The following is a 21,788-nucleotide window of genomic DNA, read 5'->3' as shown; positions in this document are numbered from 1 at the left end:
TGGAATAATACAAAATGCAACATTTTGAGACTGGCTTTTTTCACTAAGCATTACCCATCTAGGTAGTTGCATGTATCAATGGCCTCCCTTTTTATTGCTGAGTAGGATTGCATTGCATTGTGATGAGAATTTATGTAACCATTCACCAGTTGAAAGATATTAAGTTATTTCTAATTTATAAATAAAGCTGTTATGGACTTTCATGCACAGGATTTTTGTTGTTTCTCCCCAGCTGCCCCCACCCCCACCCAGTTTTGTTTTGCTTTTTGTATTTCCTGCGTTCCACCTGAAAATTACATTTTTTAAAATGGCAGAAGTGCTGCGATGATGACTGGAAGCCTAATAAGCCTTTCAATAGTCACATAGAAATCACATTGCATTGCCATTATCACTTGCAGTTTTGCTTCAAGGTTGAAAAGCATTGCACTGCGCTATTCCCACTGTTTCTGAAGTGTAACTTCTGGTTTCTGTAGCTGAGGATTTGCTCCAGTAACAGTCTGCAACGTTTGTTAAATAAACTGTTGGTGTCCAGTGTCTTTGGTTCCTGCCGTGGGACGTGTGTTCTCACTTTTCTGCAGAGCTATTCACTTACCTCCTGGAGAGCCTCCAGTGTTGTCTAATCCCCCCCGACCGGGAGTAAACCCAGGAATAAGGCTGGGCGTTCCCACTGCCAACATCTGTAAAACTGACTGACTCCACAAACCTGGCATTACTCTAGGGTTTGTCCTAGGATTCTGCATTTGTTAGAGGAAAGTTGGGAGCTGTTGTCTCATTGGCTCTTTGAGGATGAATAATAGGTGATTATGGCAAAGCCTAAGTTCTGCCTTAGTGACTATATTATGTTTCTCATGCAGGGTGCAGACACATTCTGCACAATCTGAATTTTCATTTATATGCTGCAACAACCTATAAATTCCTGATGTGCTGAACTTACTTATTAGTTCAGGCCCCAGATTTGGTGCACTAGTGCTATGCCCAACTGTATCACTGACAGCACTGCTGCCCACTCTGCTGGTGGTGCTGCTGGAAGTTGAACTCTGCAAATCCCATGGAACCCATGTTTTGGGTACCAGGTCTCTATTTTCAGTACAGAAAGTATGATGACATTTACCAGAGGATGTATTGCTTAGCACAGAAGCAAATAAGTTAACACCAAACTGCTCTCCAGTAGTACTCAGCCTGGGTCCTTGAATATGTTCATGTTCATGTGCACACACATGTGTATGTGTGTGCATGCCACATAAAACATCCCTAGGATGCTTTCCAGGTTGCTCAACGACCCACCCTTTTAATCATACCTGACGTCATCCCTGGACTTCTTGTATCAGGGAGAGGGAAATTTGAATTATTTTGCCTGGTCTGATAATTAAATTGACATAGATTAACGGGGGAAAAAAACAATTTGTATGCACGGAGGTCATTCAGAAATGAGACCACCAAAGTAACCAAAGCAGGCTATATTTATATATTTACATTATGTATATATATATGCCATATATACACACACACACACATATATGGCTTGTACTTGGGGTAGCAGACAAATGAAGTTTGCTTATACAGCTTTCTTAGTGTTGAATTCCCAAATTCTATTAAGGATACTTTCTATTCTCATACTGGTATAAGTATACCTTCACATGGGAGGTTTATTTCTCTTTTAGGGGTTAAGAGGATAAAAATATTTATATATCACCTATTTTCCCCTGGCTGTTTCTCAAATAACTTTAAGGATTGCAGAGGAAAAGTAGTTTCAGGAATCAATGTCCTGTTCTTATATGGAAGACAGAGTGTGCAGGGGTGACTGTCATTTCCTGGGGATAGTACATGGAATACTTGGGGTTGAAGGGAGTTCTGCCCTCCTCCAGCCTTGCCTTGGTGGGGGTTGGGGGAATTTTCTACTAACTTGTGATACAGTTCCTCAAAGTGAAATTATAGGTGGCTCTGAAAAGAGCCTTTGGGTTTTAAGTTGGCACTTGTTGGCAATAATAATTTATGCTCTCTCGCCGCGGATGCGGCGGGCGAGCTGGATGTCCTTGGGCATGATGGTGACGCGCTTGGCGTGGATGGCACACAGGTTGGTGTCCTCGAAGAGCCCCACCAGGTAGGCCTCGCACGCCTCCTGAAGCGCCATCACGGCCGAGCTCTGGAAGCGCAGGTCTGTCTTGAAGTCCTGCGCGATCTCGCGCACCAGGCGCTGGAACGGCAGCTTGCGGATCAGCAGCTCCGTGGACTTTTGGTAGCGGCGGATCTCGCGCAGGGCCACCGTGCCGGGCCGGTAGCGGTGCGGCTTCTTCACGCCGCCCGTGGCTGGTGCGCTCTTGCGGGCCGCCTTGGTGGCCAGCTGCTTGCGCGGCGCCTTGCCGCCGGTCGACTTACGAGCAGTTTGCTTTGTACGCGCCATTACTTATCTCCAAAATAAAGGGGCTAAACTGGTAGATTTGCTTCTATATTTATACAAGAACAGAATCACTCTGATTGGATTGTGGGCAATTCCTGTTAGTCATCCACTGCTAAATTCCGGAAGTGCTCCGAGCGATTTAGGATTGGTTTATCCATTAGGTGCAAGTTTGGGATTGGTGAATTTCAATTAGCAGACATCTTCCCAGCCCCTTAAAAAAAAAATTTCTTTTTTTCCGAGTTGTTTTATCGATAATACCCATACACTCAAGTACTGTCCAAAAACACATTACTCATTTAATATTCTTCAACATTTTTCCTGTTTGGATATACAAAATAGAATGTGTTCGGGAAAGTTTAGACTTTAGACACCCGCCATTTTCTGCAGTTAACCCGTTTTCATCGGATCTTAGTCCCAGGCCTTACCCCTATTTAAAAATCCATCGTCTAAGCATCTCATGAATCCTATTTCACATTGACCGTAAACATCTAGTTCACTGTAACATGGAAATACTGTTAAGATATAAGGAATTTTGTGTTATTCAGGGGACACGCAGCAAAATCCCAATATCCTGGAATCCCTGGGTCTTTAGTGTCGTTTGACTCAAAACTGGTAATTTGGGGCTTCCCTGGTGGCGCAGTGGTTGAGAGTACGCCTGCCGATGCAGCGGTTCGTGCCCGGGTTTGGGAAGATCCCACATACCGCGGAGCGGCTGCGCCCGTGAGCCATGGCCGCTGGGCCTGAGCGTCCGGAGCCTGATGCTCCGCAACGGGAGAGGCCACAACAGTGAGAGGCCCGCGTACCGCAAAACAAACAAAAAACAACTGGTAATTTGGCTCTGTTGTTTGGTTTTGATGCATTTTTAAAATGTCACCTTGGGTCTAACGGTGAGAGCCGTCATGAAAAGCTTTGCAATGGGGAACCTTAAAAAAGATGGCGGCGATCGAGTCTTTCTTGATAACACTGCAATGGGCCGGCATTTCGGGACTCCTTCCGAGGGTCCCAAGGTGTCCCGGACAAACCCGACACACCTGCGGTCAGGACTGGACTAGGCTAGATAACAGGATTTCCTTACCTGGTTTCCGCATCCGAACGCGAAGACTTTCATTTAATTAAAAAGAAATTGATTTTTTGTGTGTGAATGAATTTATAATCTCATGAGAGTGTTGTAAATTAACCGATAGAAATATACAAAAGTGTTCGTTTTTGATCCAATAAAAAAGGGAGTTTTTGAATCCTAGTTTACATACTACTAACCTATTGGTCAGCTTTTGTCCAATCAAAGTTTAGCTTTGTGAATGTTCGTTTGTATATCCTTGATATAAATACTCGCGATGTTCTTTTTGTTCTCGTTCTTTTAATCCCCCAATTTTGCTTACTTTGTTTACCATGCCAGAGCCGGCTAACTCTGTCCCAACTCAGAAAACGGCTCCAAAAGGCAGTGATTCAGGTTCAGAAGAAAAATGGCAAGAAACGCAAGTGCGGCCATAAGGAGAGCTATTCTATCTTTATCTATGTAAAGTGCTGCAAGTAGTTCCATTCGGACCCCAGCATCTCGTCCAAGGCCATGGGCATCATGAACTCGTTTGTCAATAACATCTTTGCGTCGCGGGCGAGGCGTCGCTCCTGGAGCATTAAAACAAGCACTTGTCCACATTCAGGGAGATTCAGAAGGCCGTGGGCCTGCTGCTGCCCGGGGTGCTGGCCAAGCACACCGTGTTCGAGGGCACCAAGGCTGTCACCAAGTACACCAGCTCCAAGTAAATTTTTCTAGGCCTCTAGCATTTCTCAATGGTTCTTTTTAGAGCCACTCATTTTTGCATATTGAGAACTATAATATCAAGATTTGTCAGTATTTTAAAAACATGTTTTTTTCTTTTCTTTTTTTTTTAACAGTCATTCTTTAAAGCGCAGGAAACAGTATTACAGTATGAGAGGTTTATTTGAATTTTTGTTCTTCAGTACAGTAAAGAATTTGAAATGTGTGTTGTAGGAACCAGTAAAAGTTCTAGTATTCTGGGTTTTGTGTTTTTATTTCTTAAAATCTTTAAATTGTTCTTGTAGCCAGTCATTGCTTAGATTGAAAATTTTAGAGTGAGTATCTGTGGACTTAAAGTTGTGTGATGCTAGTACCTGTATTTGGGTTCCTTGTTTTAAATATAATACCCATGTTACAACAAAATAATTTTATGTGCTTCACAAATATTAACTCATGAGATGGTGTTTGTACTTTACAAAGGGTCGGAATCTCAGTTATACAGTATATACTGGACTAGGCCTGGAGTATTTGCTGGAACCTCAGAGTTTAATCTCAACTACAAGTATACGCTTTCAAAGGTGAATTTTCAAATTTGAATTAAAAAGAAAAGATTTTCATTTTATTTTGTCTTGAGGCTATTATTGATATAATCAACCCTACATGGTGCTGAAGTGGGGTCTGAAATCCTCAATTTGACGAATTTTTATTTTATATTTCATTTTTGTATTTCTTGCCTTCAGTCAGTGTTAGGTTCTGTATTCATTTACACAGGAGGAAAAAAAAAAACGAAGAAACAAAAAACAGGAGTAAGAAGATGTACAAGTGCAGGGAGAACAGAGAATATGGAATGAAATGTACAGTTTGCCTGAGTTAATATTTTGATAGTTTCTGTATTGCTGAAAGCAAAATGACTGATAAATTGCTTTTAGTACTTTTCACGGCTTATAGAGTTGCTATTTGGGCGGCCAGCAAGACACTACCAATGCATGTGCCAGGTCAGCATTGGGTGTGTGAGTAGAGGTTCACATAGTTGTGAAACAATGTTCACATTAAAGTTTTTTTTTAAATGTAGGTCTTCCTTTAGATAAAGATTGAAGTTTCAGTTCATCATATCTGTTATTTTTGATGACATGGATTGATGAAGATGCCAAATGTGTTGGCTGTCTTTATTGCTGCACAACAGATTGCCTTGAAATTTCTAGCTTCAGACAACACACATGTATTATCTCACAGGTTCTGTGGGTCTGGGCAGGGTTTAGCTGTGTCCTCTGTGAGGATGCTATTGAGGTGTTATGCAGGACTGAGGTCTCTTGGATGTTTGGGGAAATATCTGCTTCCAAACTAATTTACTGGTTGGTTGGTTGTAGTTTTAAGACTGAGGGTCTTATTTTCTTGTTGGCTGTTGGCTTGAAGCCCTTATGGGCTGTTAGTTGAAGGCATCCCTCAGTTCCTAAATAGCTCTGTGAGTTTCTTGTCATTTGGGCCTGACAACAGGGATACTTGATTCATCAAAACCAGCATGTAAGAGTCAAGGATGTTACAATCCTAGATAACATAGTCATATACACAAAATTTTTTACATCCTGTCACCTATGGTCACCTGGTTTGATGGTTAAAAGCAAGTCACAGGTCACATCCACACTCAAGGGACTTGATCACACAAGAGTGAACCTCAAGAGGGGAAATCCTGGGGGCCACCTTAAGAGACCATCACAGAACCCAGCAGGAACAAAAGACGTTAGCTAACAATTGCTCCTTCTTTCCCAACCCCCTCCCCACACCCCTGCTGCCACAGTACTGGGATTGGTTCAAATGGCCTGCAGGCAGGAAACCTATGTAAGGAAAAGGCACCTAATACCTTGAAGTCCTTTTAAACAGGCCTCTGCCAGTGACTTTCTTTTGAAGCCAAGACACAGAAGAATTTGTTCATTTATTACTTTGGGGACTTCTTTCCTCTTTTCCTTTGCAAATACTGACAACATGAGAAAACCTTTGGTGTGGCGGAGTCCCAGCACAGGGCTAGATGTCCATGTAGCTCGGTTTCTGACATTATAGTTGAGAAAAGAAACAGGAGGGTTCTTGAGATGAATTAAAGTGTTGCTTTATTACAGACTACCAGGGAATAGATTTGAAAAGGCAGGAGACAAATCCCAAATTCTTTGTAGATTAAAAAACATCTGGTAATCAGTTTATATAATCCAAATATAAATGCTTTTAAGGGATAGAAGAAACGGCCCATGTGCCACCTGGGCCTCCTCATGGGTGCCTTCACTCTCTACAGTTCAGTCTTAGCTTCTTTCATTATACCTCTTCCCTTGAGTTGCCCTACTAGGGGCTGAATATTTAAAATTTACCGAAGTTTTGAGTGAGATTTGAGCAGGCCAGTAAGGCATTACCTATATTTGTCCCCCAACACTATTCATAGCTTACTGTCAAACAGTAATTCCGTATTTCAGAAAATCTAATAAATTAGTAAAATCTTAAAGTTCACTGGTTAATTTTGCAAGACCGAGAATTCCTAAGAATCAGAAGTGCTATTCAAACAATGTGGGACGCTTAAGGGTTCTACACTGGAAAAGCCATCGTGTGGCATTAAAACTGCAACACGGTGTAAACGTTTGATGCATTCAAACCTAAGCAAACATGAGCTGCGTTAAAGCAACTGCACCCAAAAAATCTAACAAACTTCGGAACTCAAGTTCCTTACAAAAAAACCCTGAAAACACCAATTCAGGGCAACGAGCTCTTTCAAGCGAGTAGTTAGATGGCCCTGAAAAGTGCCTTGGGCATTGCTACAGAAAATTAGTTTGTGGGTGCCGACTTAAACGCCAAATCCGTAAAGGGTGCGTCCCTGGCGCTTGAGCGCGTAGACCACGTCCATGGCCGTGACAGTCTTGCGCTTGGCGTGCTCGGTATAGGTGACCGCGTCCCGAATTACATTCTCCAGAAACACTTTCAGAACCCCGCGGGTCTCCTCATAAACAAGACCTGAGATGCGCTTTACTCCACCGCGACGAGCCAGGCGACGGATTGCAGGTTTTGTGATCCCTCGAATGTTATCCCGCAGGACTTTGCGGGGGCGCTTGGCGCCCCCTTTACCCAAGCCCTTCCCTCCTTTGCCACGTCCAGACATCACTAAGACAAGATGAGGTACTGTACTCAAATAGAAAGCACACCGAAATTCTTATTTAAAACCCGGAAGCGGACCTTTTTGAAAACTACAAATGAGGGTGGGTAGGGGGTGGAGTTAGTTCGTAACCTAATTTATCCCCGCCCACCATGCCTGAGAGTCAGTGGGGCGGAGCCGAAAAGAGAAGATTGCTTTGTCTGCTCATTCTCAGAATTCAGTTTAACACGTTCTGTTTAAGGGCATTAAAAAAAATTCTCTTGTTTATCAAGGGAATAAAATAATTGTACCTATTAAGCCAGCATCTGTTTTTCAAGTTTGGATATTTAGGCCAAGTCATTAACCGAAATTATACATTGCCTCTCATTTTAAACGCATATCTGAAATGCAAACGAGTCCCTGCCTCCTCTCTTCCCAGAGAAGCATTTTTTTTTTTTCGGTACGCGGGCCTCTCACCGCTTTGGCCTCTCCGGCCGCGGAGCACAGGCTCCGGACGCGCAGGCCCAGCGGCCATGGCTCATGGGCCCAGCCGCTCCGCGGCACGCGGGACCCTCCGGGACCGGGGCACGAACCCGCGTCCCCCGTATCGGCAGGCGGACCCCCACCCACTGTGGCACCAGGGAAGCCCGCAGAGAAGCATTTTTGTATACTTTAAATGAAGGTGAAATAGTTATGGTGGTAAACTTGTCTTAGGGAGCGAGGAAATTTCTGAAATCCATTGGGCAACAAGGCTTTCCCGCTGGCGTGTTTGTTTTTGGGAGGTATGACTCCATTGCTTGCGCCCTAAGTATTTGCTACCTTTCACCTTCTGACGTCCAGGACCTGTTTTATGACAGATGTTTTCTTATTTTTACTTTATTTTCTTCATTTGTAGAATGGAAATGTTAACCCCGACATCACAAAGGTGTTCTGAAAATCAAAAAGTAAACTTCTGGTCAAATGCTCAACACAGTCATTGAGGACTACTGTAATTACCTGCGGAAATTCCATCTTCATGCTCCACAGATTGACTTTCTCCCCAATATTCTTAAATCTCTCAATCTGGTATTTTGCTATCTGGGCCTATGTTCAGTTGCTTTCATAATCTCCATATCTTTTTGTGTGCAAACTTTGTATTTAAGAAGTCAGTGCTAAACTTACATCATTACATTTATATAACTCCCCCAATTTAACCAGCAGTCTCCATTGCCATCTCCTCGCTCCAAACACAATTCCCAAGACTGTATTGTCTGATAAAGTAGTCAGGAATAACTTTTGAGCCGTTATTATATATGATATATATAATATATTCATATATATATGAAAAAAATTTTTGGAATGGGATTGATGCTGCTGAGGAGCTGAATTTTTAATTTTACTTAATTTTACTTATTTTAATTTAAAGGCTGATACTCCATTGCAGTTATTGGAAATTTTTAGGTATGTTTGAACAACCTGGGCATGTGAACTTAATTTTAAACAATAAACTGTATGGAATTTAAATACAAATCATTTCCAGTAAAAAAAATTAGTGTCAGATTGACTAAAATATAAACCCAATTTGGTAGATTTAGATTGAAAAAAAGAATGTAAGATATTGCATTAATAATATCTCTATATTTATTACATGTTGAAATGAACATATCTTGGATGTTTTGGGTTAAATGCAATGTATTATTTAAAATACTGCATCTCTTTGCTTTTTAAAATGTGGCTACCGAAAAATTTTTCATTAAATGTTTGCCTTGCATTGTTTTCTTTGGTCAGTGGTGCTCTAGAATTTTCCCTTTCCCCTCTCTGTTTCTTGATCTGTATCCAACCTTGCTATCATGGGCTTTGGAACACAGTGGACGTTCAATGTATTTCTAAGAAACCCAATTACAGATACTCGTCTCAACTAAAATGAAGCATTGCAAAAATAAATTAAAAAATAAAATCACATTAGAGAACTAAGGCAGGCTTGTGGAATAAACCATTACTTATGAAGGCAGGAAAAGATGAATACTAGAAAAATTGTTGACCTTAGAATTCTTCAAGGGCAGAATATCAGGAAATGGAGAGTACCTGAAAATTTATGCTTATTTTTTTCCCCCCAAAAGTGTGTTTCTTGAGAGGGAACATTCAGAACTGATTATGAAAGCAATGAGTGTTCTTTGATTGATAGATTGTTTGATAGATTGTGCACTCAGTGGTTTTATAAAAAAAAAAGAAGAAAAGAAATCATTTAGTAGAAGTATAAAAGCGTTTCCTTAAAAGAAGGAAGGCCAGGAAACAATTTACTGTTTCTGGAAAGTAGGTAGAGACCAAGAGAGAATGAGGTTAAAAAATCAGGTAAATTACTTTGGAGTCTAGAAAGAATAAAAAGTTAAAATATCCATTATTTGATGCATGAGTAAAATAAGAATGTCAAGGAGTTACACCATGGTGTGTCATAGAAATTTATCTTAAAAGTTTATATATATATTTATATACATACATACGTGTGTGTGTGTGTGTGTGTGTGTGTGTGTATTTTTTTTTTTTTGGTAACGATTCACTGTGTTGATCTTGGGTGGCCTCAGCCTGCAGGATTTCAGTTCCCGGGCTAGAGACTGAAGTCAGGCCACGGTAGTGAGAGTGCTGAATTCTAGCCACCAGACCACCAGGGACAGTGGCCAGTGACAAGGCCCCTGGCCCCCTGGCTTTGCAGAAATGAATTCCCACAAAGAGACAGGAAGTAGTGAAACGACTAAAGTGTTTATTAGGAGGAAAAAGAGTACTTGTGAATAGTGTGGACTTAAAAAATTATTCACAACCTAAAAATTGAGAGTTATGTTTTATTTGGCGGAGATTTTTAGGACTTAAAAGCCTGGGAGGCAGCATCACAAGTAACCCTGAGAAAACTGCTCCTAGGAGGCTAGGGGAGACCCAGGTTTTATAGACATTTTGCAACAAAGGGCAGTTAGGAACATCAAAAGATTATTGTTAATTAAAGGAAACTAGATATCTCAAATTAAGGAATTTAGCTCTTTTCTATGTATGGGAAGATGCAAGAGTCTGGGCTCACTGAACTCATTCCTTTGATATGCACCTCAGCTGTCTGGGGCCAGTATCCTGTATTTTCACATCCTGAGTTTCCTCAGGGCTCACTGTATGGAGTGGCTTCAGTCTGATGGCTGCTAGATGGCAGGTATTCTTTCCTTCCTAAGTTCCCTCAGGGCTCACCAGCTCACATTGGAGAGCTGCAAGCACTGCTGACTGTGACATCCTTTGTTTACTGATATGGCAGGAAATATTCCATTTCTCAATAGGTACACATGGGTGAACTCAGAATGTTGAGTGACGCAGTAGTTTAAATCACTTATACAGGGCATCTCTTCCAGGTTTCTTTTGACCAATCTTGCTTTTCTTGGTTCTAAGTTGTATTTGGATTATCTCAGGGTCCTGCCACGTGTGCTCCTGCATCTCTTAGCCAAGATGGATTCTAGCAAAGAGGCTTATGGCTACGTTGACATCACTCACTATGGGGTGGTGCCCCCTCCTTATCTGACCTCCAAGGAGTGTTTCTGCGCGTGTGTAGTCTGGAAGGTTTCCTTGACCTTGAGAATGAGGTATATGTGGTCTCTTTATCTTTTATCTGGGCAGGACTCAGCTCCTCTCTGCTCCAGCTATTATCTTTGTCTTGGAGTATCTGTCCACAGGCAACAAACTCCAGCTGCTCAGCCTGGGGCTCATCTATCTCCTGCCTCAGTGTGAGAAAAATTGTCTGAGACTTGGAAGTAAGGAAAAAAGGAGGGGCCATCATGTCCAATATACAAGGTTATAGGCCACACAAGGATTCTATAAAAGTGTACTTAGACAGGCAACAAACTCCAGCTGCTCAGCCTGGGGCTCATCTATCTCCTGCCTCAGTGTGAGAAAAATTGTCTGAGACTTGGAAGTAAGGAAAAAAGGAGGGGCCATCATGTCCAATATACAAGGTTATAGGCCACACAAGGATTCTATAAAAGTGTACTTAGGGGCCTCCCTGGCTACTGGGACAACTGGAAAGGCTACTACTAAATTTTTAAGTCTGAAAAATTTACCCTGACCTTGACTTCCTCCTCCTTTCCCTTGAGAGACTTTATAACAATACAAACCTGATTCGAGACTGCAACAGCATTAGCTGTAAACTTCAACCTGTGGTGTAACATCACTCTGTGGGCCTGAGTAAGAAAAACCCTTTCTGACTGAAGACCTTGCAGCAGCCATTTAAAAGATACAATCTGTACATTAAACACCCCCTTTTGTCTTCAGCCCAACCTTAGTCACTCCCCTAATATAAAATAATAGATGCTTAATGCAATGATGTTAAAACGCTGGCACCATCCCCCTGCTCAAAGTGTTCAGTAAATTTTCTTTCACAAATTTGATGTTCTTCCACGTTTGATTTTAAAATGCCTGAATTTTATTTCTAAACTGAGCAGAATCTATGCAAGTAAGTAATGCCAAGTAAAAGGGAAATTTAGAAGCTAAAGTTTGTCTTTATTTCAAATTTTGAAAAATCCTAGAGTATGAGAGAAAATGATACACAGTTCAGGAAAATTAATAGCATTTATATGATGCTATGTGTCCCAAACTTGATGCATATTATTCTAATAACAACCCTACGAAGTGGGTCATGTTACCCCCATTTTTCTGATGATGGAGAAATTGATTTGTCTAAGATGACACATTAAGTAGTAAAGCTGGTATATGAACTCGGGTAAGCTAGAATCCAAATGCTGCCAGCTTGCAGAGTATACCCTAGAAAAATTAACAAGGTTATGAATTTTAAGACTGTGTTAACCTTTTTTTCCTAGATACTGCACAGTTGTTCTGTTGAGGGGCTCAAGTAAATGAAGACTTAAAGCCAAATCCATGTTCCTTGGCTGGGGAGGGGAAGGATCAGCCAGTCCCAGCCATTGTCCCCTGCCTATCTGATCCTCAGACAGCAATGGGCACTTTTACTTTTTAAAAGCTATCCTATCAGGCCCTGTACATAAAACTTTTTTCCCAAGATACATAAAATATTAAAGGAAAAAGTCAAACAGTGTACATAAGAGCCAGCACAGCAATAAACAAGAAAAACCAAGATACCTGGACTTCAGCAGGGGCCAAGAGCTGAGGGGCAAAATCATCTTGGTTTAAGCCAAGGGCATTGTTGCCTCTGACAGACCCCTTATATGGGTAACAAAGGTCTGTGCCAGGCAGAGGCTTATACCAGTCTGGAAAAAATAAAATGTTAAAATAAAACAATATACACAGAAATATCTTTGTCACTAAAAAAAATACATTATTTTGTAAACCAAAAGTTTTTATTGAAACCCTGAAATGTAAATAAATCCAAGTGAACAACACAACACACATTACTGTGTATTTTGTGGGTTTTGTTTTAGGTGGGAGTTGGGCAAATCATTTTAGCAATGTGAGTCAATTCTCATCTCAGAGGTAGGCAGACTACTAGGAATAGGGTATGGAAAAAACTGAAGCAAAGCCTTCAGAATTGGTGGCTGTCATGTTTTTCAGCATTCTGTATTTTATAGTTTGTAAAATATAGTGTAAAAGCTACACAATAAAAAGGTTATTTTTCTTCTCACATTTGGTCACTATCCCATGTGTCACTTTTCACCCAGTACAGAATCCCCAAACCGAAAAAACGTAAAAGCAAGATCACTGAGTCAAATGGCTAAAGTCCTGTATTTGAGTAACAACTACAGCACAGAATTGTGAAAAAATTGTACAGCATAGCATACCATGGTACATAGCCCTAGAAGACAAAAGCAACGTGAGATAAAGCAATGCAATCAACTGGACTATTTACAAGCAGGGCCATAATTAAATTAAGGTTTGATAAACTATGCCTGGAATGGCTACCTGTTAAGGAAATATGGTTAGACCCTCGCCTCACACAACTCCAATAACGTCTGGCTGTGGCGGAAGGAGTTGGGACAGGAAGAATTCTACCCTAACCCACCTTTCTTAAGGGGAGAATTTTACTTCCTTACGGTACAGCTCTTCAAAATGAAGTTGTAGGTGGCTCTGAAAAGAGCCTTTGGGGTTAAGATCAGCACTTAATGGAAAAACAAGTTTACGCTCTTTCACCACGGATGCGACGGGCAAGCTGGATGTCCTTGGGCATGATGGTGACGCGCTTGGCGTGGATGGCACACAAGTTGGTGTCCTCGAAGAGCCCCACTAGGCAGGCCTCGCACGCCTCCTGCAGCGCCATCACGGCCGAGCTCTGGAAGCGCAGGTCGGTCTTGAAGTCCTGCGCGATCTCGCGCACCAGGCGCTGGAACGGCAGCTTGCGGATCAGCAGCTCCGTGGACTTCTGGTAGCGGCGGATCTCGCGCAGGGCCACCGTGCCGGGCCGGTAGCGGTGCGGCTTCTTCACGCCGCCCGTGGCCGGCGCGCTCTTGCGGGCCGCCTTGGTGGCCAGCTGCTTGCGTGGCGCCTTGCCGCCGGTGGACTTGCGAGCGGTCTGCTTTGTACGGGCCATGACGATAACAGAAAAGAAAACTGGTTGGAGAGTAGTATGGTGCTTGTGCCGGTTCTGACCTTATTTATGGGTGCAGATCAGTCTGATTCCTAGTTCCCGCGCTGTGATCCAGTTGGTTCTCACGTTGCCTTTAGGAGAAATATGGTTGGATTCCATTAAAGATTAAATGAGTATCGAAATTTTATTTCAAGTTTATAGTCCACTTTGAATTGAGTCCATAACAGTAAGGTTTCATTTAGTATAGATTTTAGTGTACTTCATTCATTGAATTTTTCTGAAAAGAGAAACGACCAGTGGACTAAACAATTCTCACTAATAGTGCCGTCATTCGCAGAATTTAAAAAGCCCGCCCAGACATGTCATTGGTCAGCTATTCCTCCTTTGTTCTCTCATTTATTTTATTCATATTTTACTTTTTGACCCCAAGTTCGTTTGACTATACATTATATGTAATAATGTATATACCTCGTGTACATGCAAAACCACCACTCAACATGAGGCATTATGGTCTGTATCCTTTGTCATTTACATACATATACGTTATCCATAGCCTAAAAACCCTAATTTATGTCCTGACACAGAATTCCCTTAACAGGGGTTCTTTATGTGAGTTTACTAACGTATTGCATCTTTTCAGTTAAAGGGATGGCAGAAAGCTAGTTTTATGAATTTTTCTAAGAATTTATGGTGCATAAAATGTCACCAACGGCTAACAATTTAGCCCCGTTGTGGCAAAGATGGGAGCGGTTTCCCATTTTTAAATGCAAAACTTTTAACAGGCTAATATAAACAAAATTTAAGCGGAACTACACATTAAGACTTGAACACGTCTCCTACACTTACGAAGTATTTCAGCGCTTTGCGGGAGAAAAGTGGGTGGCTCTGAAAAGAGCCTTTGATTTTCGAAACGGGGACTGAAGAACTGCTAAACGTTTCACTTGCCCTTGGCCTTGTGGTGGCTCTCGGTCTTCTTAGGCAGCAGCACAGCCTGGATGTTGGGCAGAACGCCACCCTGAGCGATGGTCACGCGACCCAGGAGCTTGTTGAGCTCCTCGTCGTTGCGGATGGCCAGCTGCAGGTGGCGCGGGATGACACGCGTCTTCTTGTTGTCGCGGGCCGCGTTGCCCGCCAGCTCCAGGATCTCAGCCGTCAGGTACTCCAGCACCGCTGCCAGGTACACGGGGGCCCCGGCACCGACCCGCTCGGAATAGTTGCCCTTGCGAAGCAGGCGGTGCACTCGGCCCACGGGGAACTGGAGCCCGGCTCGCGAGGAGCGGGTCTTAGCTTTGGCGCGAGCTTTGCCTCCTTGCTTCCCGCGCCCAGACATACTGAATACTAGCAGGATAAAAACAGCCACAAGAAAAGCAAAAAAGGAATGTTCTATAAGGAGCAACAAGATGACAGTTATAGAGCTGGGTGGAATTGTCAAATGCGAGGTAGGATTGGTTAAAATCGTCTTTTGTACTAGACAACCAATAAGAAAGGAGATGTGATGCAAGTAAATTTACATAATCTCGTCACTAATGCATTATCAAATCAGTTCTGGATATTCTTGAATACCTTATTTGCATAGGTCGCCTATAAAAGACGAGATTCTAGACGTAAGCAGGCATATGAGAGTCATACTTTAGTGTGCGTTTCGAATTCGGCAAATATGCCTGAACCGGCTAAGTCTGCTCTTGCCCCGAAGAAGGGTTCCAAGAAGGCGGTGACCAAAGCCCAGAAGAAAGACGGTAAAAAGCGCAAGCGCAGCCGCAAGGAGAGTTATTCCGTGTACGTGTACAAGGTGCTGAAGCAGGTCCACCCGGACACCGGCATCTCGTCCAAGGCCATGGGTATCATGAATTCGTTTGTCAATGATATCTTCGAGCGCATTGCGGGCGAGGCGTCGCGCCTGGCGCATTATAACAAGCGCTCGACCATCACGTCCAGGGAGATCCAGACGGCCGTGCGCCTGCTGCTGCCCGGGGAGCTGGCCAAGCACGCCGTGTCTGAGGGCACCAAGGCTGTCACCAAGTACACCAGCTCCAAGTAAATGTTTATAGGTGCTGTTAAAACAAAGGCTCTTTTCAGAGCCACTTACATTTTCACGTGAAGAGTTGTGATGCCCTCTTGTTGCCCGTTTTGGGCATGTTATCTAAACGCAGTTAGATACCGGAGTTGGCTGAGTTGTTTCTGCAAGTAAGTCTATGTATAGAGAAGCCTTTGTGCTTATTAAAACAGGCTCTTTCTATTTCACCTCTTTCCCAAACCTTCCTATATTCTATACCAAAAAAGCCAAGAGCCCACCACGCTTTATTTTCAATTAGGAAAGCAAGGGGGCCTGGCTGGGTGGGATTAGGAAAGGGAACTCTTCCATCCTAGCCATGGTTTGGCACTCTGGTACCAGGAATTGGTTTCAGTTCCCAGCTTCCCCTGGCCCTTTCCCCAGAATGGATCCTACACTCCCAGAATCATGCCCCACCCCACAGAATTCAGAGCCTTTCCTCCACCTGGCCTCCTCTCCAAACTTTGACATTCTAGTACCTCTGCCTTCTCCTGTGTGCCCAGACCCCTATATGTGGTCCAGTTTCAGTTGTTTCTGAAACACTTCAGCTCGGGTTTTGCTCTTCCTCTCAAAACCTGTGTAACTTTTATTAAATTATCTTTGTAAAAATAACCAAGAGTTTTCTCTTTTCCTGACTGGACACTGACTAATGCATGGTGCCAAGCCTCTCTTGATTTAAACCTTTTGCTTATTTCACTGCGTTTCAGCATCAGGCACTTTGATAATCATACATTTTCCTTACTTTCGATCTCAGAAGGGTTTATCACCATCACTTCTCCCAGGTAGGTAAAGCATTTATTCCAGGAGACAAAAGAAGTGAGTCGAATTTGAGTGCAGCCTGCAGGCCTTTGGGATCTGGAGCTTCATTTCCTAGCCTAACCATGTCTTCCTTTTTCGCTGATTTGGGACACTTCATGAAAGATGAATAAGAAATGCACCAAGAAAAGGGATGTAGCCTAGTGTTGGGAGAGGAGGTAATTCATGCAAAAATACTTCCTAAAGTGTTGAGAAATCTGTACATGTGAAGTGTTTTTGAATTCTATCTAGACATCTTTGAAAGAAAATTGCATCAGAAGACATTGGTTGGAATTTGAGTTCTGTGAGGTAAATAATCTTTGGTTCTCACAGCCTCTGTTCCTTACTTTAAAAATGAGAATGTTGGGCTTCCCTGGTGGCGCAGTGGTTAGGAAATCCGCCTGCCAAATTCAGGGGACACGGGTTAGAGCCTTGGTCCGGGAAGATCTCACATGCCTCGGAGCAACTAAGCCAGTGCGCCACAACTACTGAGCCTGCGCTGTAGAACCCGTGAGCCACAACTACTGAGCCCGTGTGTCACAACTACTAGAGCCCGTGCTCTGCAACAAGAGAAGCTACCGCAATAAGAAGCCCACGCGCCACAACGAAGAGTAGCCCCCCTCACCACAACCAGAGAAAAGCCCGCGTGCAGCAGTGAAGACCCAAAGCAGCCAAAAATAAAATAAAATAAATTTATTAAAAAAAAAAAAAAAAGAGAGAGAATGTTATAGGAGTTCCCAGGCCGTCCAGTGTTAGGGATCCGCGCTTCCAGCTGCCTTGACCCCTGGTTCAATCCCTGGTCGGGGAATAAAGATCCCAGAAGCCGCGTGGTACGGCCAAAAACAAAACAAAAAACAAACAAAAAAGGATATTACTGAAACCAACTCATTGGCAGTTTTGTGTAAACAAATGCAGTAGTTACAATGAAAGCAAACATTACAATTTGATTTGCAATTCATGAAGTTATTTATGGACATTATGAGGTAAATTTTCCCATTACTCCTACACTTTACATATAATGAAGACAAGCTTTTTGATATAGTATTATAATCAAAAGTAATAATACGATAATGAATGAACAAAGTGCTGCTCCATGAAATTAGACTTTCTGCTGTTAAAATCAGACACCCTAGACACACTAGCTAAAAAAGGAAACGTAGGGGACTTCCCTGGTGTCTCAGTGGTTAAGAATCCGCCTCCCAATGCAGGAGACACGGGTTCGTAGCCCTGGTCCTGTAAGATCCTACACGGAGCAACCAAGCCCGTGCACCACAACTACTGAGCTTGAGCCTGAACTCTAGAGCCCGTGAGCCACAGCTACCGAAACCCGTGTGCTCTGCAACAAGAGAAGCCACGCGCGCAGCCCGCGGCAACAAAGACCCAACGCAGCCAAAAGTAAATAAAAATTGAAGAAAAAAAGGAAAGGTAAGTTGCCGCTGTTAAAATTAAAACAATGTCAAAATTATGTGAGCCTGCAATTTTAGGAAGAATTTACTTGTATCTATAGTCATTTATATATTTACACTTTTAAATTTAAACATATGTAGTTATAATCTTAAAGATCATTGAATACATTAATCAATAATTCTTAAACGTGAGTGCCTTTTCAATTGGTGGTCTGACAAATTATCACAAATACAGTGGCTTACAACAATACATTTATGATTTTATGGTTCTTTAGATCAATATTCTGAAATGAATTTCATTGAGCTAAAATGGTGTCAGAGGGCTTGGGCCTCTAACAATGGAAATCTGTTTCCTGTCTTTTCCAGCTCCTGGAGGATTTTCCTTGTTCCTTGGCTCACAGTCCTTTGCTAGATTTGAAAGCCAGCAGTATCTGGCCAAATTCTTCTCACACTGCCATCTCTCTGGTTCTGTACTCTGATTCCCTCTTCCATTGTTAAGGGCCCTTGTAATTATATTGGGTTCACTTGGATTATCTAGGATAATCCCATTTATTTATTTGGCCACGCGCAGCATGCAGGATCTTAATTCCCCGAACAGGGATTGAACTCATGTCCCCTGCAGTGGAAGCGCGGAGCCCTAACCGCTGGACCTCCAGGGAATTCCCTAGGATAATCCTATTTAAAGTCAGGTGATTAGCAACCTTAGTGCCATCTGCCACCTTAATTCCCATTTGTTATGTATCCTAACATATTCACAGACTCCAGAGATTAAAAGGTAGACGTAAGTGGGGAGGTATCATTCTGCCTAGCACAGTGACAGTATTTTTAGAATTTGACAGAATGCTATATACTTTCTGTTCTGGTGGGAGGACGAACATATGGACACACTACTGTATGTAATTTCTTGGATTTCATATACTCCCTTAAAGCTCATATAGACCTGGTGTAGATGTTTATCTCTGGGACTACAGAAAGCAAAAATTGACTATTTACAATAACATAAACTCTCAAATACAGCTATCTGTTATTTTTAGTTTTCATTCTTTTACATTAAAAAAATTTTTGCTTTTGTTCTTTATATGTATTGTTTGAATGTTTATGCTTTTTTTGTGTGTGTATGTTGTGTGTGCATATTTATGTGTTGTGTTGGGAGTGGGAAGCCTGGTAGTCATTAATTACACAAGATTATAGACTATTAGTACTTTTTTCCTACCAGGGTTGAAATCCTAAAAATATGTTGTAAATACATTCTTAGTATTTGTTCCATATGGGATGCCATTTATGACAGTTTATAAACTTAAGCAGGTTTGTGATTATGAGAAAAGTGTCAATTTTCATGACCGTTATATATGTATACATAGGACAGGAGAGTGGTGGTGGTATGAATTATTTTCATTTAAAAAGTTTTTTTTTTTTTTCTGACTAGGGCAAAATAATCATAACATCCACCCCGAGAGAAAATAACATAATTTAAAGGAGAGGAGGCACCAAAATATTTTAAGGGTATTTCTTTCCTGAACTGCCAGTGGGTTCGGCAATGGTCTAACTTTTCATTAGCCAAACCTTGGAAAAATTCTCCTTACAATTAAATGGCCCTATCCTGGAACCAGTGATACTCGCTTTTCAATTTCTATGCACATTAACTGTGCTGCTCCCATTAATACATAGAAAAGTTATATTGCTCTAATCAAATCGAATACATGTACATATTCTTCTTACTACCACACAGCACTAACAAGGTATTGTCAAGGATTTAAGAGGATTTCTTAAATCCTCTTCGCTTTCCATGGAGTCAGTTCGTAGGGCACACTACATCACAGCAGTTCAAATGATACTTACATGTCCACACTTGGCTAGCCTTGTAGCCAAAGTGAGCAGTGAAAGCAAGAGAAGGCTATGCTACCATTTACCTAGAAAGTAAATACATATTTTATTTTCAAACCAAAATGCTGTGTACTTCAAGTGTTAGCACCATATAGCAACAAGTTCGTTTCAATAAATTAAAATTGAGTCTATTATGGCAATCATATTAGAGACGAATCATTACAACTCTTGTGCTGAAAAAGTGGGTGGCTCTTAAAAGAGCCTTTGAGACTAACCACGAAAAGCACTTTTTTGCTGGGGTCACTTGGAGCTGGTGTACTTGGTGACAGCCTTGGTGCCCTCGGACACGGCGTGCTTGGCCAGCTCCCCGGGCAGCAGCAGGCGCACAGCCGTCTGGATCTCCCTAGATGTGATCGTGGAGCGCTTGTTGTAATGCGCCAAGCGCGACGCCTCACCCGCGATGCGCTCGAAGATGTCATTGACGAAGGAGTTCATGATACCCATGGCCTTGGACGAGATGCCAGTGTCCGGGTGGACCTGCTTCAGGACCTTGTACACGTACACAGAATAGCTCTCCTTGCGGCTGCGCTTCCGCTTCTTGCCATCTTTCTTCTGGGCTTTGGTCACCGCTTTCTTGGAGCCCTTCTTCGGGGCGGGAACGGACTTGGCCGGCTCCGGCATGACGAATACCGTGCCAAATTAAAGGAAAAAGTATGTCGTGGAAACATCACTCAAGATATTTGTAGAGCTACTATGCAAATATGGTATGTAAAACTTTACACTTTGATTGGATAAATTTTCCACGTTGTTCGGTGGTATGCAAATTATGTGACAGCAGTTCTCCTTTTTAATTGGTTGCAAGCTTTTAGACCCTTTTAGCCAATCAAACAGTGTAATTTACAATTCGGCTTCGAAGTATAATTGCTTCTCATTTGTTAAGAGAATTTGTACTTTCGTTTCGCTTCTTCTTCGCTAAGCACCTTGATTAGATTGATAAGATGTCGGGACGCGGAAAACAAGGTGGGAAGGCTCGTGCCAAGGCTAAGACCCGTTCTTCTCGGGCTGGGCTCCAGTTCCCTGTGGGCCGAGTACACCGCCTGCTCCGAAAGGGTAACTACGCTGAGCGGGTCGGGGCCGGCGCGCCGGTGTACCTGGCAGCGGTGCTGGAATACCTGACGGCCGAGATCTTGGAGCTGGCGGGCAACGCGGCCCGTGACAACAAGAAGACGCGTATCATCCCGCGTCATCTGCAACTGGCCATCCGCAACGACGAGGAGCTCAACAAGCTGCTGGGCAAAGTCACCATCGCTCAGGGCGGCGTCCTGCCCAACATCCAGGCCGTGCTACTGCCTAAGAAGACCGAGAGCCACCACAAGGCCAAGGGCAAGTAAACTGCAGTATTCAAATTCTTGATCTTTGAGGAATCAATTTTAACCAAAGGCTCTTTTCAGAGCCACCCACGTATTCATTAAAAGGGCTTACATTTTCCTTATTTAATCAGGTTGTTGAAAATGAGTTTCATCACATTTTGTCAACTTAGAAGATATATTTACACTCTTATGAAATGTAAACTAATCATACAGTTTAAAGTAATCAAAAAAGTACTCTTTAGCTAAGTAAAAATGATATAGAGAGACCTTGTATCACAAGTAATTAAGTCCATCAATGCAGGAAGCCCTCAGTTGTTAACCCTCAGAAAACGATAATGGTAGAATAATACTTGGTAAATGTTGAAAGTTTAGGTGCAAATCTAGTTGGTGACCTACAAGATCATTTAAACCACTCCTTTAGTACTATCTCATGTTGAAAGGAATTGTTTTGCATCCTAATGGGACAAGTTGATCTGTAATTCATACTTGTTTTTAATAGCCAGTCTCAACTCTACTGGGCTGGGCCCTAATCAATTGTAAATACTGGGCCCCAGGGACAGGGTCCCTCCTTCCTGACCCCCCCC

General features: G+C 42.5%; 2 protein-coding genes and 5 pseudogenes across 5 annotated transcripts in view; 3 read left to right on the top strand and 4 right to left on the bottom strand.

Moving 5' to 3' along the window:
* Positions 1-1,990: 1,990 nt before the first annotated feature.
* Positions 1,991-13,762, bottom strand: LOC103088974 (histone H3.1-like). Its single transcript, XM_082931518.1, is given in 4 exon segments — positions 1,991-2,403; positions 2,824-2,894; positions 3,945-4,133; positions 13,335-13,762. Coding segments are annotated over 4 exon segments (1,101 nt in total).
* LOC103076087 (histone H2B type 2-E pseudogene) lies at positions 3,788-4,162 on the top strand (annotated as a pseudogene).
* On the bottom strand, positions 6,979-7,290 carry LOC103076354 (histone H4 pseudogene; annotated as a pseudogene).
* A 934-nt stretch (positions 13,763-14,696) lies between the features above and the next one.
* Positions 14,697-21,788, bottom strand: part of LOC103077443 (histone H2A type 1 pseudogene) — a 7,194-nt pseudogene continuing 102 nt past the window's right edge. The window contains exon 2 of the transcript XR_014368711.1: positions 14,697-15,090. The product of XR_014368711.1 is annotated as a histone H2A type 1 pseudogene (transcript). The remainder of the gene's footprint in view (positions 15,091-21,788) is intronic.
* On the top strand, positions 15,417-15,838 carry LOC103076624 (histone H2B type 1 pseudogene; annotated as a pseudogene). The gene has a single exon (XR_014368709.1). The product of XR_014368709.1 is annotated as a histone H2B type 1 pseudogene (transcript).
* LOC103076894 (histone H2B type 1 pseudogene) lies at positions 20,133-20,518 on the bottom strand (annotated as a pseudogene). The gene has a single exon (XR_014368710.1). The product of XR_014368710.1 is annotated as a histone H2B type 1 pseudogene (transcript).
* On the top strand, positions 20,833-21,230 carry LOC103077170 (histone H2A type 1). The gene has a single exon (XM_007471222.1). It carries the CDS (start codon positions 20,833-20,835, stop codon positions 21,223-21,225), a length of 393 nt encoding a protein of 130 aa, XP_007471284.1. The 3' UTR covers positions 21,226-21,230.

The sequence above is a fragment of the Lipotes vexillifer genome, unplaced genomic scaffold (genome assembly GCF_000442215.2).
Source record: "Lipotes vexillifer unplaced genomic scaffold, Lipotes_vexillifer_v1.1 scaffold56, whole genome shotgun sequence".
NCBI lineage: Eukaryota > Metazoa > Chordata > Mammalia > Artiodactyla > Lipotidae > Lipotes > Lipotes vexillifer.
This window is presented reverse-complemented; position numbering and strand designations above follow the sequence as displayed.

Excerpts from the sequence above, each read along its gene's own strand:
- LOC103077170 (XM_007471222.1), top strand. The coding sequence starts at position 20,833 with ATGTCGGGACGCGGAAAACAAGGTGGGAAGGCTCGTGCCAAGGCTAAG.